Raw genomic sequence first — 25,869 nt, 5'->3', positions numbered from 1 at the left:
AGCATCTGAGGTTCAAGGCGAAGTCTTTGCCTGAACTCACGGGAGTGAAGAGCCCTGAGTGGATGAATGCTCTGACCTCCTCTCCATGTGGCTTTCACCTAAGGACTTGCAAGTGAGCTCAGGGAAGCTTCTCGGTCGGAAGGCAATATTCTGTATCGTTAAGATCACCAGTGCATGAGCGGACGCACAGCCTCACGCCTCCAGCAGCACATGCATCACCACTGCCCTGGTGCTCATTTGGAAATAGCATTCGTTTGGATCCAGGGAGACAGGCTGGGTCCCCACCTAAATGTATTCCTACCTTACCCCAACTCACCAACGACGAACAAGTGTTTTTTTTTTTCTTTTTATTCTTTTTATTTTGCACTATAAAAAAACAATAACAACAACAACAACAACCAGTAACATACTGCTTTTCTTCACATTCACATGGATTTTAGGAAATTATTGCCTTTTCCCCTGGAGAAAGAACCTACGGACAAAAAAGAAGTACCACATTACAAAATCTGTAAACCCCAGAAGTCCACAGCTTGAAGACAACCCCCAGGGGCAGGGATGAAGACGTGTGTCACCGGAGACGAGACAAGCACACATGAAGGACGGCAAACTGGGGAAAACGACCATTTCAATGCCACTGACCCAGACAGCGGGTGCCCTATTTCCCTTGGCACCCACTGCTACCACCTCGAAGGGGTGATTTTTGGTCTAAGGTCTGAAGAAGAGTTGCTTTGAGGAGAGGTGCAATGAGAAAGGTTCAAGTATGAGTAAGAATCATGCGAAGTCCGAAGTCAGGGAAGAACCCACGGTGGAGAGGACACCCAGATAGGTCAGTGTCTCCCTACTTCAACCGCCTGTCTCTACTGGCCCCAAGAGGGAGCCTCAAAAACATCTGAGTGTTCAAAGCAGCACACAGATCGTGTCCCTCCAAACCCTGCAGGGTTACTTTCCCGACTGGGTGGTGATCAGCTTATGCCCTGAAGCAACAGAGACAGATACTGAGACTGCCAAAGTTAAAAAAGTAAGGTGGAAATTGTGCTTCCTTCAAAACGAATTGGCTTCATAACTGCCTTTTCTCCCGGTCTAGCAACTGCTTTCTCCCATGCTGCTGCAGGGATTTATTGCCTTACGCTTGAAATGAGAAGGCAAACTTGGAGGTGCAGGGACTGGGCGGTCCTGAGAGGGCACGGGGTCTGGAAGTACAGTAGTTGGCACGCGCTGTGCTCTCATGATGGCTTGGCCTTCCTTCGGTCCCGAAAACCTATCCCCGATGTCAGTGTGAAGTTCCTTTGCAAGCCTGGTGCTCACTCTCCCAGTGGGGCAGTGGGACAGAGTGAGGTCTTCGGTATTGCACAGGTATGAAATGTCCACGAGTTTAGAAAGCAGAATCACAGTTGTTCTTGGGACTGGGCTGTTTCCCCATCCCGGTTTCAGCAGGATGTGGCCGTGGCCACGGGGCTCCTGCTGAGCTCTGAGACTGTCGAGTGGGTGGGCACTGGCACCAGCACCGAGGTAGGGAATGTGCAGTAGGAACCTTGCACGTCAGGGCTCAATGTCTGCAAATGGGCTATGAATGAAGAGCTGGCTGCCTCCCCTTGGCAGGAGGGAGCCTGTGGCGTGGAAGGCAGGATCTCAGACTCATACTGCAGGAGCTGGCCCATGAAGCCGAAGTTGGGCGAGACCACACTCCTCCGCTGCTTGATGTAATCGAAGGCATCCTTCAGGCGGAACTGCTTGGTTTTCATGAGGTAAGCCATGCAGATGGTGGGCGAACGGGAGATCCCAGCCTCACAGTGGACCAGGACCTTGCCTCCCTTTTCCCTGACACAGTCTGGAAGGAAGAAAAGACAGTGAGGATGAGCTGGGACTGGAACCCAAAAGGCAATGCCAAGATACAAGCATTAAGCACAAAAGCGACCTGGTTATCAAAATATCATGTCTGTTCGACAGCTGAGGTTCCTACACAGTCTCTGATGCCCCTTGGCGAGGACGGAGCTTTTGGGGTCCCACCAAGGTCTATCCCCACTTAGGACCTTTCTATCCTTAGAGGTGCCTCCTTGTTCGCCAGGATACTTGCATAGATTCTGCCCCTGAGCAGGCCAGACCTGGAGTCCAGCAGTCTCACATCCCTTCCTGGAAATGCCATCTTAACTCAGGTCCCGTGGATGGGTTTCGAGAGGGCATAGGGAAATCCTCGACATTGCGTGCAAATTTATTGGGTAGGCACATTTCTCTGAGAGGGTCCCAGGTACAAAGACTGACTTGGAAAAGCAATTCCTGTGTCTCAGGATCTGAGTCTTACGGTGATGACCCAGTAGTCCTCTCCTGCTGGAGGCTTGTCAGCCTCGCTGGGCACCCTCTCTGGCTGTGCCAGGGGCGGGATGCTTGGCTCAGCTCCCAGGGTTCCCACCGCCAAACATACGATAAGTAGTGCACAGCCACTAATTATAGCCCTGGCTAAGTGACGCTTACTAGGCCGGGGGATGGAAATGGCTTTCGCAAACTCCATCTTGCACAACAGTGGGAGTCACTGCCATCAAGCTGCCACCATCAGTCAGCATTCTTTAGCTCAATATGACTAGGGGGTGCCCTCCTTTCCTGTTCCGCTCCTCTCCCCCAAAGAGCTACAATAGTTAAAAATGAGGGGCAAGAGGTTACACACATACACACACCAATTAAAACCCACGAAAAACAGCCGCTCCAATTCCCTCTCTTGCTAATGAGGAAATGAGTACATTACGACCCAGGAAGTTCGATGATGTACCTGGCACGGTGTGAGGCCACAGTACACAAAAACACCGAAGGTTTCGAAGGGAAAATCAAGTCAGCTCCCTTACCCGCCTCCCTCCTCAAGTTGGAGACGTTTGTAAATGAATCCGCAAGATCTAAAACATCAAGTTCCTGAGGAGGCAGGGAGGAACCCTGGAGTTTCCCCAGCAGAACGAAGATCCCAAAGGACGCGCTCAGTGTAGCTCATTGGAGGTACCCCCAATTTAGTCTGACTCAAAAGAAATAAAGCCCCTGTAAGTTAGTTCAAAGGGGACCCCAACCCCTAGGATTGCAGGGTCATGGCTCCTGATTTTCTTTTGCTCCTTGTAGGCTAGCTTTTAGTTGACCAGTGCTGTATCCAAGAAAACAAAGGGCTTAGAGCGTGTTGCTTCCGCTCTACCCCTCAGGGCTGGTGTTCCAAGTGACCTTCCCAGGGCCTTCCCCTGGGAAGGAGGTCAACACAGGGTATGGCCTCAGTCCCTCCTTTTACCAGGAGGGCAAGAAGTCTGGGGAAAAGCATCCTGTGCTTTCAAGATGCTGTCGGTTTGTGCGGTTATGTACACAACACACAGGATGGGGAAGGAGGGTTCTGAGAAATGGACGGGGGCGGGTTTCATGACCTCACCGAGGAGCTATCTAGGTAATTAAATAACTGGCAGAGAAGGGCAAGGCATTCCCAGGGTCAGGGAGACAAAGTCAAGGGTTTCCCACTCGCAACCCATCATTTGGGCTGCCTCTCAGAGAGCCAAAGGAATCATCTCAGCCCAGAGGCTCAGGGGACCAGGACATGGTCTTTTTGCCTCTGGTGAGTTTTCCAGGGGGTTTCCTGTAGAGGAGAAACCATGTGCGATGAGCACTGGGCCCACCAGGTGGCCAAAGCTAGGCGGAGTGGGGGGTGGGGGGGGGCTTTAATTACACTAAGTAGTTATTGCTGTGGCCAACATCTGCCTTTCCCCCTCCAAAAGCCCTCCAAACAAGATAAGGAAAATCACATCTCAGCTTCAATAGCTATGCATATTCAAGGGAAAGAAGGACTCTGGGAAAGAAGGCAAAACCACAAGGTTGGGGAGTGGTGTTTGCAAGTCTGAGACAGCAAAAAGTCAGCCTTGCAGCCGAGGAAGAGGGATGGGGGAAAGGGAAGAAGATGTCAAATGAGAGAAAAATCAAGGTTATGCTGAAGAGGTGGGGACCCAAGGCCCAAAGCCCTCTCCGGGCAGAGGGGCCAGAGGCTTCCAGGCCTGCACAGGGGAGGAAATGATAACTGCCTAACACAACGTACAAAAGATGACAACTTTTCTGTGCGCAAAGCATGAAGCTTGATCAAATGCTATCTTTAATCCAAAATTAGCTGAAAATGCAAAACAAATTGCCCCTGAAGCAGTCTGCCAAAAACCATGAAAAGCTGCCAGGGCCCTCGGGGCTCAGCGTGTTAAGCAGTGCTCTCTCAATCCTTCTGTTTGCTTTTTAAAAATACCCCAACCTACGTAGGAGCACAGTTGGGATGGTTCTTTCCTTCCCTTGCTTCCCTGGCGTGGGGCATTACGCACGGACACACCGCATCCCACCCAGCTTGAAAAAATAACACGAGCGGCAGTGAGTACTGCCATAAAATGATATTAATTCATTTATCTTGCAAATTAAAGCTCCTATTAATAGCAACTCGAATCCTCCCCTCTGCATCTTTGGTGGCTGCAAACCTTCCCGCCTCCAGCTCCTGGTGGTTGCACAGACAAGACGCTTGTTTTTCTTCTTGGCAAAGGTAGCCTCCATCAGTACATCAGAACCAGAACAGGTGCCCTAGGCGGCTCCCCAAACAACGGAGGGCGAATGACTGAACCTACCAATGAAGTCTATTGCTTCTTGAAAGTGGGAGCTAATGTCAGCTGTGTGGCTGTCTTCCACGGGGATCCATTTGTAGTGTAGGTGGGTCGTGCAGGACTCGGAAATCCGCCGTGAGACATTCAGCAGGGCCGTGATGTGCAGGTTGGCGAGGAGCTCGCACTTGGATGCATGGTAGGCACTTCCAAGGTAGAGGAAAGGGAGGATTTCAACCGGGCCGCCCTGGAAGCAGGGGCAAAGGATAGCCAGGGAATATCGGATTAGCTTGCTCATTTAGGAGAGGAAACAAAACAAGCCTGACCTACTTGTTGGAGGGTGGGAGGTTCCCTTTCTGGTTTCCAGGTAGAGAGTTCAGAGCCAGGGTAGTTCAATCAGGAGTGTGGGTGGAGCCACCACCCCGGCCAACTCTCTACCCTACATTGCTACCTTGTGACTCAGTGACTGGCAAAGCCCACACGGCGAAGATTTTCGTTTTCTTACACATATTGATTGAGGAGGCAGGAAATGCTACCAGCTTCCCTGTGCTGATGGGGACGAGAAGCTATGTGTAATGGGAAGAATCGAGAAGCTAATGTCCCAAGTTCTAGCTGCCCTGAGAGAACCAGGGCAAGCCTTTTAACCTTGGGGCAAGCCCTGTTTTTTTCTCTCAGGGAAGCAGATAAAACTCAACAAGATGAGAACCCTGCTTTACAGTCCTGATATTTTATAGTGTATCTTATCAAACCTAGGACACTGATCCTAAGGTGCACGTGGTTTTAGCGATGTTAAAATGTGCCCCCCAAAAGGATGCTTCTTAGAAGTGAAAACAACCACTGTTTACCCAGGATCCTTAAAGAAAAGCTGTTAAGCCATGGGCAGAGGGGCTTCTCCCACACCTGATCTTTGTCAGGTAGCGCTGAGGGTTCGTGAAAGATGCTTACATCAGCCTTTTGGAAGGCCACCCACACACCAGGATTCCCGTTAAGGAGGATCCCAGTTAGAACCAGAGACCATCTCCCCTGAGGCAAAGTTAAAAGGAACAGCTAGACTGTGGCAGTCTTAGCATCTCCAGGGTGGCAAGACAAGCCAGTCAAAACTGGAACAATGGGAGCCCCCCCCTCCCCGATTTAGAGGGAGACACTGTGCTTGAGGGGGGACAGTGGCTGCGTCTTTGGGAGCCTCTCCCATATCATCCATCTGCTTCCTGTGTTTCCACTTCCTGTCCTGGAATAAAGTCGAATGGAAACTCAGCCAGATCCACAGTAGGGAAAGAGGCATAGGATGAGGGACAGCAGCAGGCAATTCTCAAATTATCCATCATGCAGCGTGTGCTTTTTCTTTCCAGAGAAATCAAGTGTTTGGGCAAAGGTCAGGTTGGCTAATCAGAAGAAAGTTATGGACGATTTTACAAAGGATAGTAAAAGTAACAACTAGTTATTTTATTAGCACCTACAATAGCTGGCCCCGGACTTAATACTTTATACACACCTACATAGATCTCTCTCTCCTTTTAGTGCCTGGAAAACACTGACAAACCGGGCCTGGGATCTCATCCACTTACTTATATAGCCTAGATCAACACACTCCTGAAACCACGTTTCTTTGTTTTTCTGAATCCTGTTTAGACTCAAGAGGAAGAAACCCCAAAGGTTAACACGACCTTGGCTTGGCTTCTCTCAACGCAGAAGCGCTTCTAAGAAATAGCACGAGGGGGTTCCCCAGATGAACCCTGGAGACACATCAGGGCCTCCCCAGTCCTCTCGGCCAAAGGTCTGTCGTGCTTTCGTGATATCCTGCCAATTCTTGTTTCTCTTTCACTTTCTGAGAAGTGAGGGGAAAACACCACCCAAACAAACAAAAATAGGAATCCAGCTAAGCCGCATGCCCATGGCTTGAAAGCTTGAGGGTTCATCATAGGCTGTATTTTCAATAAAGAAAAACAAAATAATAACCGTGGCACCTTGCCAAGCTAATGGGCTCCCTGACCCAGGATCCCATTCAAGGGAAGTCACTTGGCTTTACTGGGAAGTTTATTCGCAGGGGCAAAGCTCTGCTCATGCTAGGCAGCTGACACTTTAAACAACAGTCAGACGTCTTCCTTTTTATGATCTGGATATATTCTTATTTTCTGGGAAAACCTTGAGAAGCTCCTCCTACCAGGTCAGGTGGCTAGGATGGCCCCTTCCTAAAAGAAGGCATGTAGAAAACAGAACAAGGTCTTGCAAAGAACCAGAGTTGAGAGAAGGGAGGAGGTCTGGGCCTACTGTTGCCAGGATTCTTTGCAGATAGATCGTTTCACCAGCTGTGAGACAAGTTTTTTCCCTCTGTAAAATGGGAAGGTGGGCTTTGATCTATGGTTTCTGCCAGATTTGGGACCTTGCCCACCTTTTGCCCATCCTCCAACATTGTAGGTAATCCCTGACTGAGCCTTCCACATTTTCATCCTTTAGTGAGTTGTCAGAAGGCATAAATTCTTTGAAGGAAACCACCCCCCCCCCCATTTGAGTGAGTGTGAAATCCTCTATAATATCTCTTGATCTGCTCTGGTTTCTGAAGTTATGGAATTGTAAGCACCAGAAACCCTTAGAGACTGCTTAGCCATCCCAAGGGTTGTTTCTCCACGACCCTCCCTCAACCTCTCCCCCAGCCCCATTTCAGTTAAAAATAACAAGACACACTTTGACAGGTACTAGGCTGGTTTGTAGAAACTGCAGAGCATGAACAATTCAGGAAAAGATCAGGAAAGATCAACACAGGAAGCCTGAAAGTCGGCTCTGAAACACCTTCAGGGAAACCTAAACCGATATTTTGAAGCTTCTCTGCACTTCCTAGGCCAGCTAATAATAATGTATCTTTCACTTCCCCTTTTCTCCAGAAGCTGTCAAGCATCCTGTGGCTCGTTTGCTCTTGTCAGCTTGTTTGCTGGAAAGAAGCCCATTTACTCTTGGATGGAAACTCAAGTTGGCAAGTAACAGCTCTCTGAAGCTCGAGGGCTCTGCCCAAAACCCTGATCCACGAAAGAACGAACCGGTGCTGCTGAGCGGGGAGAGGAAGAGCTGGGGTGCCGAGGAAGGAACAGAGTCAGCAGCCAAGACCACACCACGTACCTGGTCATAAGCCGGCCTGTAGCTGATGCTGAGCACTGGTTTCCCACACTGGTTCATGAGGGCTTTCTCGGTTTCAACCTTCTCTTGTGAAATGGGTTGTACATCCACGCAACACTCAGGATATTCCGAGTAGAAGTTGTCATATCCTCCTGCAAGGAAAACAAAAAAGGAAGAGAGATGTTAAGCATTGATTTCTCAGGCTTTCAGAAAATGCCCCCAATTAGTCAATACCCCAAGTGTGGAAGAGTCAAGAATATTATGCTAACACAGATTCTGGGCTTACAGAAAAATTGAACCAAGCCAACTAATAGCTTTGGAATAGAAATGGGCTACACCCCCCTCACCCCGCCCCCCCCCCCACACACACTTTTTTCCCCTCTCTTCTAACAAGCTACAGTTCAGAGAGGCAATGATTAACTTTTTGCGTCTATCAGAAGCAGCTTAAACTGTGAAAGGAAATGTATCCTACATCTGGCAAATATTAACCAAATCCCTCCAGAAAACAAAAGCTATTTTCACTTGTTTGTCTAAAATGCAGGTGTGATTATACAGAATTTCATTCATTTGCAAGAAGAGACTCCTAAATTGGTTGGCTTCATCCCTAGCCCATTAGCTCTGAACTGGATTATAGACAGAACCCTCTCTATTCATAAGGGAATGGGGGCCAATATGAGGTTGAAACTCAGTGCAATAAAACAACCCTGCCCTTTCGCACTCCCAAGATGCTCAGAACACTGCTGACAATCCTCTCTATAGGTCCGATTTTGAGTAACCAATCTAGTTAATTAACTTCCAAACCAAACTGGAGATCCAAGGCCTTTGGAACTTAATTCTCAGTCCCAGTAAGTAAGAACTGTCTCTCTCCCCTTGAAGATCACCTCACCTCCCTGACCTTTCTGCACGACTACATATCCTCAAATGATAAACTTCTCCAGATGGGTCACTTAAGGTAAAACCTATCTGTGACCAAGTCATAGAAACTTGGGTATACAAAGAAGTCTCAGCTATTAAATACAGAGAACAAACTGAGGGTGGATGGGGGATTGGGGGAGAGGGGAAAATGGGTGATGGGCATTGAGGAGGGCACTTGTTGGGACGGGCCCTGGGTGTTGTATGTAAGCCAATTTGACAACAAACTATATTCATAAAAAAATGTTTTTAATGCAAAAAAAAAAAAAAAAAAAAGTCTAAGGCCCAGCACTCAGTGGGAAAGAACCAAATGAAAAACTGGCCTCAGAAGCCTCAATGAATAGGCCAGCTTTACTTGGGGACATCCTTGCTCCCAATCCAAGAGGACTTAAGGCCCATCCAAGAGCCTCCAGAAAACCTGCTTCTAATTTTTTTCTGACCCAGAAAATTCACTTGGGGTCAAATCATCAATTAGATACACATTGTAGAGGCCATGTATTTTCTACAAAGTCCCCTCTTTCTTCTGTCTCTTGGTGTTATTACAGCCCCACAGTGAAGCATGTGGTGGTTCTAACCCCCTGCAGTAGACAAATGGTTAATGGATACCATGGCGGTCTCCAGCTCCCTCCCAGAAGCTGCAGCCAATTCCTAGAATGAGTCATCTTGCCATTACTGCTTCCTCCCAGCTTGCTGGAACTGCCCCCGCCCCCAGTGAGTACACTCAAATCTCCTCTGTGGTCACTTTAACAAAAAGCCCATTGGGCCTCCCCAGATGAGCTTCTGGACCTCTGGGTCGGTCAGGACAAAAGACCACGCCAGAGAGCAATGGAGGTATGGAGGTGGAAGGTGGCGGTGTTTGTGGTTTAGTTTCCCCTTCCTCCCAACCGTAGCCCCTAGGCCCTTGCCCTCCTAGGAGGCAGAAAGAATGTCAGACTTACACGGACACACAGACATACAGCTTCGCTGGAAGAGGTGTCCCTAGCTAGTAAATCACTTCCTGTGCCTGGGCCTCCAACATTTTGGGTTCCAGGAGACAAACTGAGTGATACGGAACAGGAATCTGGAGTAAGAGTGGCCCAGGCGTTCCCAAGCTTTCCCAAGAATGAGGCTTGGGAAAGAGAAGCAAGCCTTCAGGCCACCCCATCTCTTGTCTGTAAATAGCGCACTTAAGAGTTGGCTGTTAGGAGGACAGACAGGAGGTGCGGGTGTGGGTTGGGTCCTGCCTGCCCACTGACAAAATAAGGCAAGCAACACAGATTCTCAGCGTAGCTCTGAGGGCCAGATAAACAGTGTCCTGTCTCTTCAAGCTGGGGTCAGGAGTCCTTCAGATTAGAGGGTCTCTGTCTTTCACCCACTCCTTTCAGAGGCATGGAGAGACAGAACATTCTTCTCTGGTGCCTCACTTGAGTTGCAAGAGCCTAGACAATTCTTTTGGCTGCCTCAACCCTCTTCAGAGTGATTCTGCTTTTGATCACCACTGCATTACCAGGGGAGCAGAGAAGGTGCATGCACACTGCTTATAAATACACACTGACAATGCCATTAGGTCATCACCTCATTTTAGCGGGTTTTTTTTTTTTGGGGGGGGGGGGATGAGAGGAGGATTAAGGGAAGCGTAAAAGGCATTGCTCCCAAGATCTGAAATGCCACTAGTTTAAACCTGAATTCAGGCGTGCCTGGGTGGCTCAGTCAGTTAAGTGTCCAGCTCCTGAGTTTGGTTCAGGTCATGATCTCACAGTTTGTGAGCTGGAGCCCCACATCCAACTCTGCACTGACAGCATGGAGCCTGTTTGGGATTCTCTCTCTCCCCCTCTCTCTCTGCCATTCCCCCATTTGTGTGCACTCTCTCTCAAGATAAATAAGCTTAAAAAAATAAATAAATAAAACCTGAACTCACATCTGGACATGAGTTAGATAAGGAAAAAAAATTTTCTTTGGCAACAACTTAAGATTTTAGTAATGTTATAACGGTAAGTATCAAGCAACTTACACCGAAAATTAAAACACACACAATATCAACCCGGCAATTTTACTGAAAGATAGTGCACATGCAAAGCATCTGGACAAAGATCTACTATACCACACTGCCTCAAATAGTGAGGCTGAAAAGTAATCAGCCAGCTGCCACCAGGGGATTTGTTTAAAAAGTAAAATTGGGGCTCCTGGGTGGCTCAGTTGGTTAAATGTCCAACTTTGGCTCAGGTCATGATCTCATGGTTCGTAGGTTTGGGCCCCAAATCGGACTCTGTGCTGACAGCTCAGAGCCTGAGGCCTGCTTCAGATCCTGTGTCTCCCTCTCTCTCTGCCCCTCCCCCACTTGTGCTCTGTCTCTCAAAATAAAAACATTTTAAAAATTTAAAAAAAAAGCAAAGTGGACATGTATGCTCTGATATGGACAAATATCCCAAGATCGAGTTAAGTGAAAGAGGCATGAATAGAAAATACACAAAACCATTCTATGTTTTAAAGATACTCATGGCAAATTAACTTGTCTAAAGACGAACAAGAGAAATAGTGGGTGGCTGTCTCCGGAGAGTGGAAGTAGGTTCTAGGGGGTGCAGAAAACCCACTTTTCATTGTAGAGCCTTTGTGCTTTAAAAATTTTTACTTGTGAATGTTACTCTCATTAAAAAAAAAAAAAACAGTTAAACATGAATTTTCCGGAGATGTGAGTCTACAGAGCTGCTTACTTCCTGTGGCAGTAACTTCTAAACCATCAGCATGCCCCCCCTCCTCCCACCCAGTGCTGAAGAGGGGTGGGGAGCCGAGGTAGTACCAGGAGGAGTTTCCTGGAACATATCTTTCATGATACTTGGGGAGGCGGTAGCTTTTCCTGTATTCATTGCTAAGAACAGGAGACAAAAACCACATCAGGAAGAGAAAAAAAATCCGGGGCTAAGTGTGAAACTTCTGCAGAGCTTGGAGGGCATCCCTCCATCCCCTGAGGGCTGAGGATGATGGACAAGGAAGAGCATCTTCTGCCTGTCTCCACCTTAAGAGGAATCAACCAGGGACAGTCTACAAGAGGTGCTAATACGAGGGGGGGGGGGGGGAGCTGCCCATGTGATCTCCTGGCCTGGACCGTGTGAAATTCCCCAAATTGCATGGTTTTAAAACAAGGCCCTCACCCTCCATTCACTGCCCTCGAGTTCTGAACCACATCACTGTGGTATCTCAAGGTGTCTGCAACAGGGTTGGCAGGGCCTTGGGGCACAGCTTGGGCTGAACCCTCATCTCTGCACTGTGGGCTAGGTCTTTCATACATTCGAGGTTACAAAGGACTCAAATACAAGGCGGGAAAAGTCACAGGAGTTGGCCCAAGAATCATTGCTCTGTAGTTTGTCAGTCACCCACCACACCACCAGGAAGTCCAAGTCCTTTCTCCAGCAGGTGTAATGGGCTGACTGGTGGGGCAGCTTCTGGGGCATCTCAAACCAAAGGCGACGGAGTCCCCTCCACCACTAAGGTCCTGAGTCCTGGCTGCACCTCTCCGGAGTCCTGGCACGACTGCCAGCCGCCCCTCACCCCGGGGAGACAGCAGGAGGCCAGCCCTGCGGGGGTTTTCTCCGGGCGGTAGAGCGAAGGGGTGAAAAGGGTGGGAAGGCTGTCAGCTCCAAATTGAGCTAGAGAAAGGTCTGGGAGGGGAGAAAGGAAGGCCGGAGGAAAACAATAAAAAGCAGTAAAATAAAATGGAAAGGAAGGGGAGGGACTCGCCAGGGTCAAAAAGGCAAGAGGGGTCGGTGAAGACAACCTTAACGTACGCTTATTTTCCAGGCGGGAGGAAAGGGGACACCGCGGCGCCACGCTCCGGGGGGTGGCGACCTGCTGATCCCGCCAGATCTGTCTATCAGAAAGACTCAGAGCCCAGGCCCCAGCGAGGGCGGCTAAGCCGGCGCGGGGAAACGGAGACCCGCGCCAGTCCTGGCCGACGGCCCCTGCCTCCGAGAAGGGGCGCCCCCGGCAGCGTAGCCAACCGCACCCACCCCGGCGGACCTGCCGCCGGGAGCTTTCGAGGAACTCGAGTGGGGAGGGGGAAGCTCTGAGCGCTGACAGTGGCGGTGCCCTCCCCAGCGCACGTCAAGCCCCAGCGTGCAGGCTCCGGCAAGTGGAGACTACAGGGTCCGGGGTCGAAGACGGCGCCCCGCACAAGGAGGGGACCCCCAGAGCCCCGGACTCTCCGGCGCGGTGGCAGATTGGTGGTTGGTGACAGGGAATCGGCGGCCCCGATGCGCTCACCTTTGAGGAAGTAGACCCGCGGGCCGGCGGGCAGGCAAGCGAGCAGCGAGGTGAGCACGACCCGCGCGGCGCTCTCCTCGCGCAGCTTCTGCCAGTGGCGGCTGCCCTGGTCGAGCACGACCACGGCCGCCACGCCGCCGCCGCCCTCCTGCAGCAGCCGCGCGCGCGCCGCCTCGTCGGGCAGCACGTAGCGCGCAGACACCGCGCCGCCGCGGGCCCGCCGCAGCACCACCGAGTTGAGGTTGACGTTGAGCGAGCCGCGCACGCTCGAGGCGGCGAAGGCCAGGTAGGGCCGGCAGTCGAGCACCACGCAGCGCGCCGCCGCCTCCTTGCGGAGCATCTTGCGCAGCTGGCGCCCGTCGAGCGACGTGACCTTCATGCCGCCGCCGCCCAGCGGTCGCGCGCCGCGCGCCCCGCAGGTGCCCACGGCCAGGGTGCCCGCTGGCGAGGCACGGGAGGGCGGCCCGCGAGGCTGCGGCCGGCCGACCGAGCCCGGCGCCGGAGCGGCCGCTCAACTCTTCTTTCCCGCCCCGAACGCTCGGCACCCGGCCGGGCCACTCGCCGCCCCAGAAGCCGGGGATTCCGCCGGCAGCGCGGCGTTTTATGTGAATGAGTGTGCGGCCTGTGACGTGGCTGCCCATATAAGGCCAAATATGGGTATTTCCCCGCCCCCTTCGGGCTGTGGCCACACCCCCGGGGAGCCGGAGGCGCGGGGCGGGCGCCCGGCGTTAGTCAGCCGGAGAAAGAGGAAGTGACAGGCGCCTCCCTCTGCTTTCTGTGGCATTGCGCGGAGACACTCACTCGCGCATCACCGGGGGCTGCCGGTGGGGTGTCAGGAGCGTTACGAGGCCGAGGTGACCCACGCTGTGCGGGAAGAGGAGGAAGCGGAGGAGGCAGGGCCCGGCGCCGCATAATCAGCCCGGCTTCGAGTTTCAGAGACGTAGGTTCAGAACCTGCTGGGGGCCGTGCCAGACACCGAACTAGGCAGGGCTCCGGGAGCCCGCTGCCGGTGCCCCCACATGAATCGGAAATGAGCATTGGTCTTCACCCAAGCCTTGACGGCGGCACACGAGATGATAGCTGGGATTTGCTTCACAAGGGGTGGACTATACCGATGACTCGGGATTGGGTTTGTGTTGGTAATCGTTAAAATTCAGGGATGGGTACGGGGTGGGGGGGTCCCTTATACTGTGTTCTCCACTCTTCTGTTTGCTTGAAAATTTCCGTAATAAAAGTGCTGAAAAGTAAAAATGGAGAGGAGAGCCAGCTGTTAATCTCCCCATATGGATTCTGCCCTTAAAGGATTGACAGGCCTTTTCTCTGTCGCACTCCAATAATAATTAGAATAGTTGTTTTCTGAGGAGCCGTTTTCTGGCCCCTGGAAAATCCTGTCACGGAATCAGCTGCGGCATCAACATGCATCCGTTGATGGAGCTCAGTCCCAGGCTGCTGTCCAGGTGGCTTCTGGATTTGGGGGATTATCTGTGGATCAAGTCTAATCCCAGGCTGTCTGCCCCCACCGGTCCCCAGCAGCTTCAGGCTTCCCGTCCCCAATCTTGGTGAACTGGACGCATTCACCCATTCAGCAAGTATTCTGGAGGGCCAGCTTCGCGCCAGGGGCTCTGCAAGCTGCAGGGGCAGGTGTGGGGGAAACACGTCTCTACCCTCCAGCTCATGACCAACCATTTTGTTGTTGCCCTGAGGAGGCGGGTGGGGGCTGCTCCCTGGAGAACAGCCTGCCTCCACTAGAGAGGTTCTTGGTTACCACAGACATAGGAGAATGAGGTTTTTAGAAGGAAGCAGAAATCAAATTCTGAAATCAAATGCAATCAAACCAGACGCCAGATAGTTGGTTATCGGGTCACAGCTGCATTCAGTCAGAGGCGCCGTCCTGGCCCTGCCAGGGACGACAAGGAAAATGTGATGTGGGGGTTTTCTCTGGGGTTATTCATGCCAGCCTTCCTGGTAATTTGCTCCTCCTCCAGGGTCACCACCAGACATTTCAGCCCAGAGCCACACGTGCATGGAGCACCCACATGGCCAGGCTCTGTATTGGGGGCTGGACACCAAAGTGACGTGACTTCCTCTCCCTGGTTTTCCCCAGCCCAGAGAGAAGGCTCGGCCCAGCCACAGGCCTCTTTAAGGTCCTGTAGTCAGTATGGAAGAGCATCCACGGTGTGGGGAATGGGGACTTGGAGAGGACCTCCCAGGGCAGAGGAGAGTCAAAGGGAGTTTCAAAGGATGAACTGAAGTTAGCCAGGCCACGGAAGGGGAGGGTGGAAGGCATTCCAGGCAGAGGGATCTGCTAGAGGTAAAGAAAAAACAAAACAAAACAAAATGCTGGCATGGTATGTGCTGGAGACTAAGGCACTTCTGGCATTTACTAGAAAATCAAACAGGGTCAGGTGACGGAGGGTCTTGTGTGCCATCTAAGGCATTTGGATCTTATCCTTTGGCTGGAGCAGCCCTGGATGAAGGGTCTTACTCCGTGACCTGGTCAGGTGACCTTTGGGAACTTCACGCGGCAGCACGGTGGAGGATGGATGTTTTATTTGAGAGTGGGGGTAGGGGTCCAGACTGGAGTCAGGGAGATAGATAGGAGGCTTTTGTGGGTAATCCAGGCCTGAGCTGATAAGGGCCGGCCGGAACTTGGCAGTGATAGCGGCGATTGAAGAGGCCACACAGATGGGAGAAACATTTAGGAAGTAAATGGCCGGAAGGGATGGGATGGGGAGACAGTAGAGGGTGATGCCAAGGTTTTTAACTGGGGTGGTTGGGTGAATGGTGACGCCTTTAGATAGGGAACCTACAGGAACAGGTCTGGGTGAGCAGCAGCAGCAGAAGGAGGGGATGAAGTTCAGAGAGATTAATAGGTTAGAGGTGATCATGGACTGCTCAAGGGGGTACCCAGTAAGTAGTGGGGTGGCCTGGCAATCAGTGCAGGAAAGTCTCCCACCCTCACTTTCCAGGTCCAACAGATGACCAAGTCCCAGGACTCTCTCTCTACCCTCCAGATTTCTCTTCTGACCTTTCTGGTCCTGGGGCCAGGCTGGCTTCATGGGTGTCTCCCCTGTACAGCTACACAGGGCCCCATGCTTGGTTTAATGCTCTGCTGTCACTCTCTTGAAATTCTGAATAATTTTCGGACAGGGAATTCTGCATTTTATTTTTGCACCGGGTCCCATACATTATGCAGCTAGTCCTGCCCATCGCTGTAGTTAAAGGGCCCTGTTATCCCCCATAGTGGGCCTTTTAACAGTATCCTGTTTCCCAATCTCCAAGCCCTCTCCTTACTCTCTCATCCTCTGCAATGTGATCTCTTTAAGCCTAGATCTGAGCACAGAGCCCACCTGCTCTGCTCAAAAGCCCTCGGTGACACCTACACACTGATAAAGTCCAAATTCCTTAGTGGAACACCGAGATCCTCCTCGTTTCTGGCCAATTGGCCATAACCCACCTCTAACCTTGTTTCTCTCCTTCCTTTCCACTCCCTCCCCCCACCCAGGCTCTAGTTGCTGCCCATTTCCTAAACGTGCCCAGCATTTTACTGCCTCCACCCTTTCTACAGGACTGCGATGCCTCCGTTCCTTTGTATAGGAATCTTTCACCTTCATGCACGGCTCCAGAGCTATGGTTGCACCTCTAAGAAACTACCCCTTAATCCCCAGCCTGTTAATCAGTTGCTCTCCTGGGGGTTCTCACCTTTGTGTGGTTTCTCCCTCCCCTAACCTGATACGTGAGTGTTTTCTGTCCCGCCATTAACCTGCAGCCTCCCAGGCCACACTCAGGATTTATCCCACCATCTATGACTCCATCATAACATCTAGCACATGGAGGAGCTCGATCAATGTGGCAGAATGGAATTTAGTGCTTGCTGAAACTTGCAGCTAGCTTTTTAGGAGGCACCTGGGAAGAAAGTTGGCCACAGTATATACATCACAGCTTTATTTAAAAAAAATTTTTTTTTTTTTAGTGTTTATTTATTTTTGAGACAAAGAGAGACAGAGCATGAATGGGGGAGGGTCAGAGAGAGAGGGAGACACAGAATCCGAAGCAGGCTCTAGACTCCAAGCTGTCAGCACAGAGACCGACACGGGGCTCGAACTCATGGACCGTGAGATCATGACCTGAGCCGAAGTCGGACGCTTAACCGACTGAACCACCCAGGCGCCCCAATATACATCACAGCTTTAGACTCTAGGTAAGGAGGCGAGGTAGGAAGCTGTGGACACACAGTCACTAGGATCAGGAACTGGATTCCATCGGCCACAGGCCTAGGAGGAAGAAGAGGGTGTCTGAGATTGGAATTGTTTTTTTTTTTTTTTAAGTTTATTTATTTATTTTGAGAGAGACAGAGACGGCAGGAGTGGGGGAGGGGCAGAGAGAGGGAGAGGGAGAATCCCATCCAGGCTCTGCACTGTCAGAGCATAGCCTGACACAGGGCTCGAACTCACAAAACTGTAAGATCATGACCTGAGCCAAAACCAAGAGTCAGACGCTTAACCAACTAAGCCACCCAGGTGCCACTGAGATTGGAATTGTGCAAATAATCATGCCTGTCCCCCTGCTGCTTTGAATGGGGGTGATGGGTTCAGGGAAAAAAAGCAAAATTTAAATTAACATTGTGGATCCATGAGTTGGGACCTTATTCCATTCCTAATTCTCTTCCCCCTGCCAGTTACACTCAGAGGAAGACAGAAGGTTTTTTAGGTTTCTTGATGCTCGTTTGACCAGTCAGTCATCCTAACCCTCAGGCCCTGGTTTGTCATTGTGATCTGGGATTCTTACCCTTTGGAGGGTCCTGGGTGCCTCTTTTAAAAAAGTTGTGGGCCTACAGCATTCAGCTTCCAACGTCAGGGAGTTTCATGGACCTGGGAACTCCTGTGTCTGTCTCTGCTCACCACAGCCTCAGTGGGGGCTTCTGGGATTCCTCCCCGGCCCTGCTTCCCCATTGTAAGGTGGGGACAGATGGCCTCTAGGGATGGATCAGAGAATGCCCCAAAATGCCAGGGAGGGGCCCAGGGCAACCCTAAGGCCAGCCCAAGGGACCTCTCAGAAGGATGAATTTTGCCCCCCTTTTCATTTATTTGTTTCTGATTATGCAGGTAGCAAGCACATGCTCATTGTGGAAAATTGATGTGCTTTTTTTCCTTCTTTTTTTTTAATGTTTATTCATTTGTAGAGAGAGAGTGTGTGTAGGGGCAGAGAGAGAGAAAATCTCAAGCAGGCTTCGTGCCCTATGTGGATGCTCCATGCAGAGCTTGATTCGAGGCTTGATCCCACGACCAGGAGGTCATGACCAGAGCTGAAATCAAGAGTCTGATGCTTAACTGACTGAGCCACCCAGGCACCCCTTTTTTTCCTTCTTAATAAGAACACTGCTTTCTCAGGCTTATGATCCCAAATCAAGGCTGCTAGCCAGGTCTGGACCTTAGACTTGCTTCCCACCATCTTGGATAAAGGAAAGAGCACTGGACTAGGAGTCAAAGATCTGGATTCCCATCCAATCTCTTTTGTGACCAGCTTTTATTCTTGAGTTAATATTTGTCGAATGCCTTTCGTGTGTACAGGTGTTTTTCTCCCCCATGGCCCTCTACCGCCCTTGCCCCCAGGGTCTTGGAATGGAGTAAATATGATGCTTCCTCATGGGTACAGACAGCATTGCTGTGTGACTGTTGAGAATCACTCACCCTTAGAGCCGTGGTTTCTTCTTCTATAAAATAGGGACATAGAGACATTAGTGTCTATTTGCTAATGGTGACTGATGATGATACAATGTACATAAAGCTGTATTGCATGATGCAAGCATAAGATATTTGTACGGCTGTTGTTGCTAATAATATCCATCAACAAAACATTTGCTCAATTACTTGGTCAAATTCTGATGCACTGGTACCTTCAGTTTCCTCTTCCATAAAATGGGAGTGAAGATGGGACTTAGCTCATAGGTTACTGTCAGGATTTAGTGAGTTAATGCATGTAAAGTATTTAGAACAGTTCCTGGTACCTATTGAGAACTCCACAAATAGTAGCTAGTTGAACAGACTGTAGTATTTGTTCCAGCCAAGAAAAGACTTTTCTAACGGCACAGGAAAAAAAGATGGGGGTAAGCATGGCAGGGAAGAGGTAGTGACTTGCTATCTGATTCAGCTGGCAATCAAAGAAACCTGTGAACTTGTTCTTCTGAAAGTCTACTGAGTCCAGGGAGATATTTAAGACTAAAAATCCCCAGGCCCACTTACAGTAAGGTAGGAGAGACCAGAAGCTGTCCACATAATAATAAGTGTGAAATTGGGTGGTTTCTGTTTTTTTTTTTTTTTAAGCTTATTTATTTTGAGAGAGGAGGGGGAGAGAGAGAGAGAGAGAGAGAGAGAGAGAAAGAGAGAGAGAGAGAGAGAGAGAGAATGAGTGCACAGGAAGGGCAGAGAATGAGAGGGAGAGAGAGAGAATCCCAAGCAGGCTCTGCACTGTCAGTGTGGAGCCCAACGTGGGGCTCGAATCCATGAACTGTGAGGTCATGACCTGAGCCGAAACCAAGAGTTGGATGCTTAACCCACCGAACCACCCAGGCACCCCTGGGTGGTTTTGATGCTGAGAGATGAAGACATTTTACAGAAAGAGGTCACTAAAGCCTGGAGTATTAGAGCAGGTGAGGCTAGGAGAGTTTAGATTTGATGAAATAACCCCTCCAATTCTAAGAGCAAGGACTTTGGAGTGACACCCTGAAGTTCAGGTCCCAGTCTGCCTCTTACTGGTTGTGTGACTTTGGGCAAGTTACTTCACCTCTCTAGGCCACAATTCTCTTATTCAGGAAAAAAAAAAAAAAAAGCAGGGTGTGTGTGTGTGGGGGGGGGGGGGGGGGCTAATAATAGTACCTACCTCATGGGGCTGATGAGAAGATTAAATAAAGTATCTACAAAAAGCCCATCTCGGCCTGCCTGGAGCATGGTGAGGGCTCCATGTGAGCCATTATTTTTCTTTATGAAAAGTGAGGAGCAGCACGGAGGCACAGAATCTTGGCAGTAAGGAATTATTCTACCTTGAAATTTTCCAGAAAGGGAGCTTACTGCCTCAGGAGATATTTTTGAATGAGGCTAAAAAAGGAAATAAGCATATTCTGGGATCTTATGAGATGCCAGGGATGTCCTGAGCACTTCACTTATTCTTACAACCAGCCTATGATGTAAGCTCCATTGCCTCCATTTTACAGTTGGCCCAGGTCACATAGCTGAAGCCGACTTCCCCGTATCTTCCGTCCTTTGCTTCTGGAGAAGTACACGGTATAAGTTTGAAATATTTGAAGAAAACCATCTTGTCCTTTCCTCACCGTCTCTTTTCTAAGACAACAGTCCTCATTCCTCACAATAACTGTTTTCCAGACTCCTAGGAGACTTTTTGTTTATTTGCCAAAACTCTTTACTTGTGATCCCTGAATGACACCAGGATTCAGCAGAGAACATCCATTTACTCAAAGTTCCTGGGTTCTTAAAAAAAAAAAAAAAAAAAAAAAAAATCCCCGGAAATAATTAGAGAAGGGAAGAGGTGATGTGAGAGCAAACACCTAAAAGCAAAGAGAAGAAGTTGTTCCCCCTCCACTGAGGAGACAGGCTATGCCTGAGGGGTGGGAGAGGGATTTTATCCCCCAGGTCCAGCCTTACCCCACTTCCTATTCTGCTGTTCATGTCTGGTCTTGATAATGTGGGGGCATTTTTGAATGCTATAGGAAGTGGGATGGGGTGGGAAGAGGTTAGAAGTAACAAGTTTATGGTCTCCCCAGCTTCACTCTAGAGATTCTAGACAGAAAGATAAATGGCTGCTGCAAATTGGTTTTTGGTTTTGGAATTTTTTTTTTTTTTCTAGTGGTGAGTGTGTGCCCAAGAGTGAGGCTTATATTAGCCCCACAGTAAGACCCTGGGGGCAGGCAGGATGGGAGAAACCACCCTTACTTGAAATGTTAACAGCTTCTGTGTAGAGTTCTGCTTGGCTCCTGGTTCCCCCTCCTCTCTCTCCCTCCCTCTCCCTTTCCCCCCTCCCTGTGTTTGTGTGGTGAGGTGTTTAAAGATGTTTCCCAGACTCCAGTCTTTTTCTACCTTCATGGATTTTGTAATATCTGAATACTACCTCCTCTGTCGTTCCTGAAATTGACTTTACAGAGACTCATTAAAAACCGAACCAAAACAAAACGAAACAAAAACCACCTTATTCTGTCTTAAGAGGATCTGGAGTTTAATAATCTAATTCTATTTTTGTAGTAGAAATAAAAATATATAACAATTCAAAAATTTTTTAACGTTTATTCATTTTTGAGAGACAGAGACAGCATGAGTGGGGGGAGGGGCAGAGAAAGAGAGAGAGAGAGAGAGAGAGAGAGAGAGAGAATCTGAAGCAGGCTCCAGGCTCTGAGCTGTCAGCACAGAACCTGACGCAGGTCTCGAACCCAAGGACTGTGAGATCATGACCCGAGCCAAAGTCAGACACTTAACCGACTGAGCCACCCAGGTGCCCCAAATATATGACGATTCAAATGGGAGGTTCTCATCTGTGTGCTGCCTACAGTCATTCACCTCTCTTGCCTGGTGCTTGGGGAAACAGTGATTGGGTTCTCAACCAGCATCAGGCCTAGGCTCTGGAAATGGCCACCATGGAGCCTTGAACACATGGTGGGAAATTCTTCTGAGCTACAGTATCTTCTTGAGTCAAGTTGGGATAATTAATAAGTTGCAAAGTAGAAACAAAATAATAGACATGAAAGTACCTTGTAAAGGGCTTCGGATGTTCCTTTTCATCAGTAATTTCCTTGCTCTTGGGAGAGGTGGGGTCAGGAATCCTATCTCCCCTGGCCCAGAACTAGTGGAAAACATTCCCACACCTTAAGCATTCAGAGAAAGGCCTTTATCCAAGGTTCTACCTGAGCTCTGCCACCTGACCTACTGTGGGACACTGAGAGAGCCACTTTCCCTCTCTGTGCATCTGTTTCCTGGCCTCCAAAGTGGGATTAGTTTTGGCAGCTCTTCTCAAACCTAAAGTGCATAAAAACACAAGAGTCTGTTGAAATGCAAATTATCATTGTAGGGCCTGAGATTCTGCATTTCCAACCAGCTCCCAGGGGATGCTGGTGCTACTGGTCCACAGACCACACTTTGAGTAGTAAAGCGCTATAGTACTTACCCCTTAGAGGTGTTGAACGGCTTAAATTAGACAATACATCCTAACCATTTAGCCTGGTGCTTACTTCAGGAACTTCTCCAATAGATAGAACTTCTCCAATAGCTATTGTCAATATTATAGTGATTAGTATATATGGGGGGTGGGGTGGGTTGAGAGGCAACCCCAGATAGAGCAGAGAATGATGAGACTTCTTGCATCTGTGGGGTTTGGAAAGAGCAAGGTACCAGGAGTCAGGAGACCCAGGTTCGAGTCCTAGCTTATAACTCCTGCCATAGCTGTGTGAGTTTTGGCAAATCTCTTGACCTTTCTGAGCCTTTGTTTTCCCCTCCACAAAAGGGAAGGGGAGTTGAATTAGATGGTGTCTAAGGATTCTCTTAGCTTTCAATCAAAATGTGAGACCAGTAATCCCTGCTCTACCCCACCACCAAAAGACACTGCTAACAGGCCTGACCTTGGCCACAACCTTGAGCTGCCTGTGTGGCAGGGATGGGCCTGCTCTGAGCTTGCCTTGATTACAAGGAAGATGAACAACTAAAGAGCTAAGCCTGGTGCCCTTGGCGTTCCTCGAGCCTTGGGTGACATCACCCCCCGGAAACCTCCATTCCTCAGCTGGCTCGTCTGAAGTTCTATTAGGGCGGAATGATTTGCAGCCTAAGTGGGAGCGAGTTTGCTGTGTGCCCAGAAAAAGGATGTAAAAGGAGGCATTTTTGACATTTTATCCCACTGCTTCACCGCACTAGAGGCAAAGATGATTCACGGCCAAACTCCTTGTAAACATATATCGCACCTGGCAGATGCCAGCCCTTACAAATGTCCCTCCAGACTCTGGACTTGAGACCCAGGCAGCTAGACCCGGCAAGAAACTTGCTTCTTGGTGGAAGAAATGGGCACCCAGCAACCTAGTCCCCTAGTGAGAACAGGCCAGCCAACATGCATGAATCCATGGCCTCAAGCACCTTGCCAGTGTTGCCCCAGACAGCCCACAATCTGTGCTGAGACCTCGCTCTGAGAAAACATCTATTGAGCATCTGCTGCATGCCTCTGGCTAGGCAAGTTCACCCGAATAACTTATTTAACCTGTGCATTACATCCTAGTGAAGGAGAGTACAGATAGGAGCACCCTGGTTCAGAGAGGGTAAATCACTTGTTTAAGGTTACCCAGCAAGACATTCAAGTATCATCCCCTGAGCAAAGCTCATCAGGTTGAGCTGACCCCTCCCTTCTCTTTCCTCTGTTACAAACTTGCATCAGAGCCCCTGTCCTTCATGGTTACACTTGATTATTTAGGTCTCTCTCTCCCTCTGACCAAGAAGGAGTCAGCCCCTAAGGCCCTTGTGGCCATAGTCCCTAGTCTGTTCCTCAGCCAACCCTAGCAGGACACTTTGCCCAATGAATACGTGAAATGAGGTATGGTCCTAGCACCCTACTGCTGAGTGGGGAAGGTAGGAGAAGCTCAAGACTTCATTCCTGGGGGCACCTGGGTGGCGCAGTCGGTTAAGCGTCCGACTTCAGCCAGGTCACGATCTCGCGGTCCGTGAGTTCGAGCCCCGCGTCGGGCTCTGGGCTGATGGCTCGGAGCCTGGAGCCTGTTTCCGATTCTGTGTCTCCCTCTCTCTCTGCCCCTCCCCTGTTCATGCTCTGTCTCTCTCTGTCCCAAAAATAAATAAACGTTGAAAAAATAAATAAATTAAAAAAAAAAAAAAAAAGACTTCATTCCTGAAGTTAGGAGCTTACTGACGTCAGTTGTTATGGACCTGACCCATGAAAGAGAAAGACAGTCCACAAGTCAGGCTGGGCTTGGTTATAGATTCAAGGGGCAGGTGAAATCAGAGGGAGGGGAGATGGTCAAGGGCCCAAGCAGTCAGAGCAGGCCAAGGAAAGGTGTAAGAAGGGAAAACCGGGGAGGATTTACTCAGGCAGAGGGGAGAAAGGCTCTGTGGCTGAGGGAGACAGAATTGGAGGCAGCACAGGAGTGGGATAAGGAGGCAGAGATCTCCAGAGAGATCACCCCCGTGGGGGCCAGGGAGGTTCTGGGTGGGACCCGAGAGAAGGTGGGGGAGGTCAGGTCTAGGAAATAACACCTGCTTCGAGCAATCGGGCATTATGTATGTAGAGTCTGAAGTGTTTATTACCCTTTGACCTAGTAATGCCTCTTCTGGGAAATGATCTTAAGGAAAATCTCCAAAATCCGGGGGAGGTAAAGCTATATTCACAACAGTGTTCATCGCGGAGCTATTTATAAGAAGGTAAAAATGGAAGCAGCCAAAACATCTCTCATGAGAATGGCGAAGAAATTGGTATATCCAGCAGCCATTAAATGTGATGTTTTCAAAGCCTCTGAATAACATTCAGAATCAATTATGTTTAAATGTTAAGGGAAATGGCAGGTGACACATAATAACAATAGCTGCCTTTATTGAGTGCTATTTCCTAAAGCTAGTTCCTAGGTGCTTTCCTATTCAGCCTCATTTAATCAGTACAACAACCCTGAGTGGGTGGGGTTACTCCCTTGGAATAGATTTGGAGACTGAGGCTCACCCAGGTAGGGGGTGGAAGCTCTGGGATCCGAGCCCTGGTCCCACTCCAGTGTCTGCTGACCACCACCTTGTATGATGCAACCACATCTGGCAAGGAGACCGGGGAGAAATTTATCAAACGTTACAACTGTTCTTTTTCAGGGTGAGAGGCAGGGGAGGGGTGATGGCCTCTACTTTTGTGTTTTCCAAATTATTCCTTGCGACGTTGTGATACTCTTTTTGTATCTCTTCCTAATTTTCAGATATTTATTCTGCTCATGATTCTGCAATTCATTTTTCCCCCCATTTGCCAGTCATTTCCCCCATTTTACAAGTCATGATCTTGTCATTTTGTCCTTTATTCTTTGGTGGGGGCGAGGGGTGGGCTCAGATGATTTCACAGTACAGATTTAGCATGGTTTATTTACCTGGGTCTCCTAGTGAAGGACATCTTTCCCTGCAGCCCTTTGTACGAGGGTTGCATTTGTTTGTAACAGAGAAGAATGGGTTGAAAAAAAGAAGTATGTCCAAGTGGCTACATGTGTGGTTTTGGCAGATTGGCGTTACTGATCCAGATTCAAGGACTGTCCTTGTTGGTAAGTGGCCTGCTGGAGTGAGTGGGTATATTTGAAGGATCAGTTTCTCTGGAGTCTTAAGTTTCCGGAAATAATATCCCTACACCCCACGCTCCCGCAGGGGCAGCTCTATCAGCTGACCCTCCTTGGCAGGTGCAGGGCTTTTCCCTTTGGGGGAAGTTACAGATTAGGATCCCCACCCCCACCCCCCACCCTTGATTCATATTGACAGGAAGGTAATTCTGTTTAGCTTTGGGCAAATCCTCTTTAGGAAGTCAGTTATTCCAGTGCCTGTGGGCCACCAGGATGCAGAACTGATTCTTTCATTCAATTCCACCAACTTCCCTGGAGGGTTTTTACAGCAAATGCAGTTTAAAAAACGGAAACCTTAGCCAATTCCTTATACTGGCTGTGGAGCCTGCAGCCGGCTTTGTCAGGGCCCCGGGCTGTGTGCTTCATTCCTTCATTAAGGAACCGGGGGCTGGAGTTCGGAGATTTCAAACAACTCCAGCGTTCTGCTGTGATTCTTTGAGGCCTGTGTCTGCAGTACAGACACAGTACTGCATCCTACTAGCTGTGTGTTCCTGGGTGAATTATTAGCTTCTCTGAGCGTTAGTTTCTCATCTTTAAGATGGCGGTGGCGAGACCTACCCAATAGGATCGTGCAGATTAAATGAACTAACTGCCATGTGTTTGGCACCTAGCAAGCACAGTAGCTATGCCTGGCAGCGGAGCAGTGAGTCATGCTTCTAATCCTTAAGGGTCTGAAGGATG

At 49.6% G+C, this 25,869-nt stretch overlaps 1 protein-coding gene across 1 annotated transcript; it reads right to left on the bottom strand.

Annotated features, from left to right (window-relative positions):
- Positions 1-332: 332 nt before the first annotated feature.
- On the bottom strand, positions 333-13,425 carry DUSP5 (dual specificity phosphatase 5). The gene is made up of 4 exons (XM_023240910.2): positions 12,837-13,425; positions 7,692-7,840; positions 4,608-4,827; positions 333-1,828 (listed from the first exon to the last, which is right to left on the bottom strand). The coding sequence occupies exons 1-4, from the start codon at positions 13,213-13,215 to the stop codon at positions 1,428-1,430; spliced, it is 1,149 nt and encodes a 382-aa protein (XP_023096678.1). The 5' UTR covers positions 13,216-13,425; the 3' UTR covers positions 333-1,427.
- Positions 13,426-25,869: the final 12,444 nt, after the last annotated feature.

The sequence above is a fragment of the Felis catus genome, chromosome D2 (assembly GCF_018350175.1).
Source record: "Felis catus isolate Fca126 chromosome D2, F.catus_Fca126_mat1.0, whole genome shotgun sequence".
In the NCBI taxonomy this organism is placed as follows: Eukaryota; Metazoa; Chordata; class Mammalia; order Carnivora; family Felidae; genus Felis; species Felis catus.
This window is presented reverse-complemented; position numbering and strand designations above follow the sequence as displayed.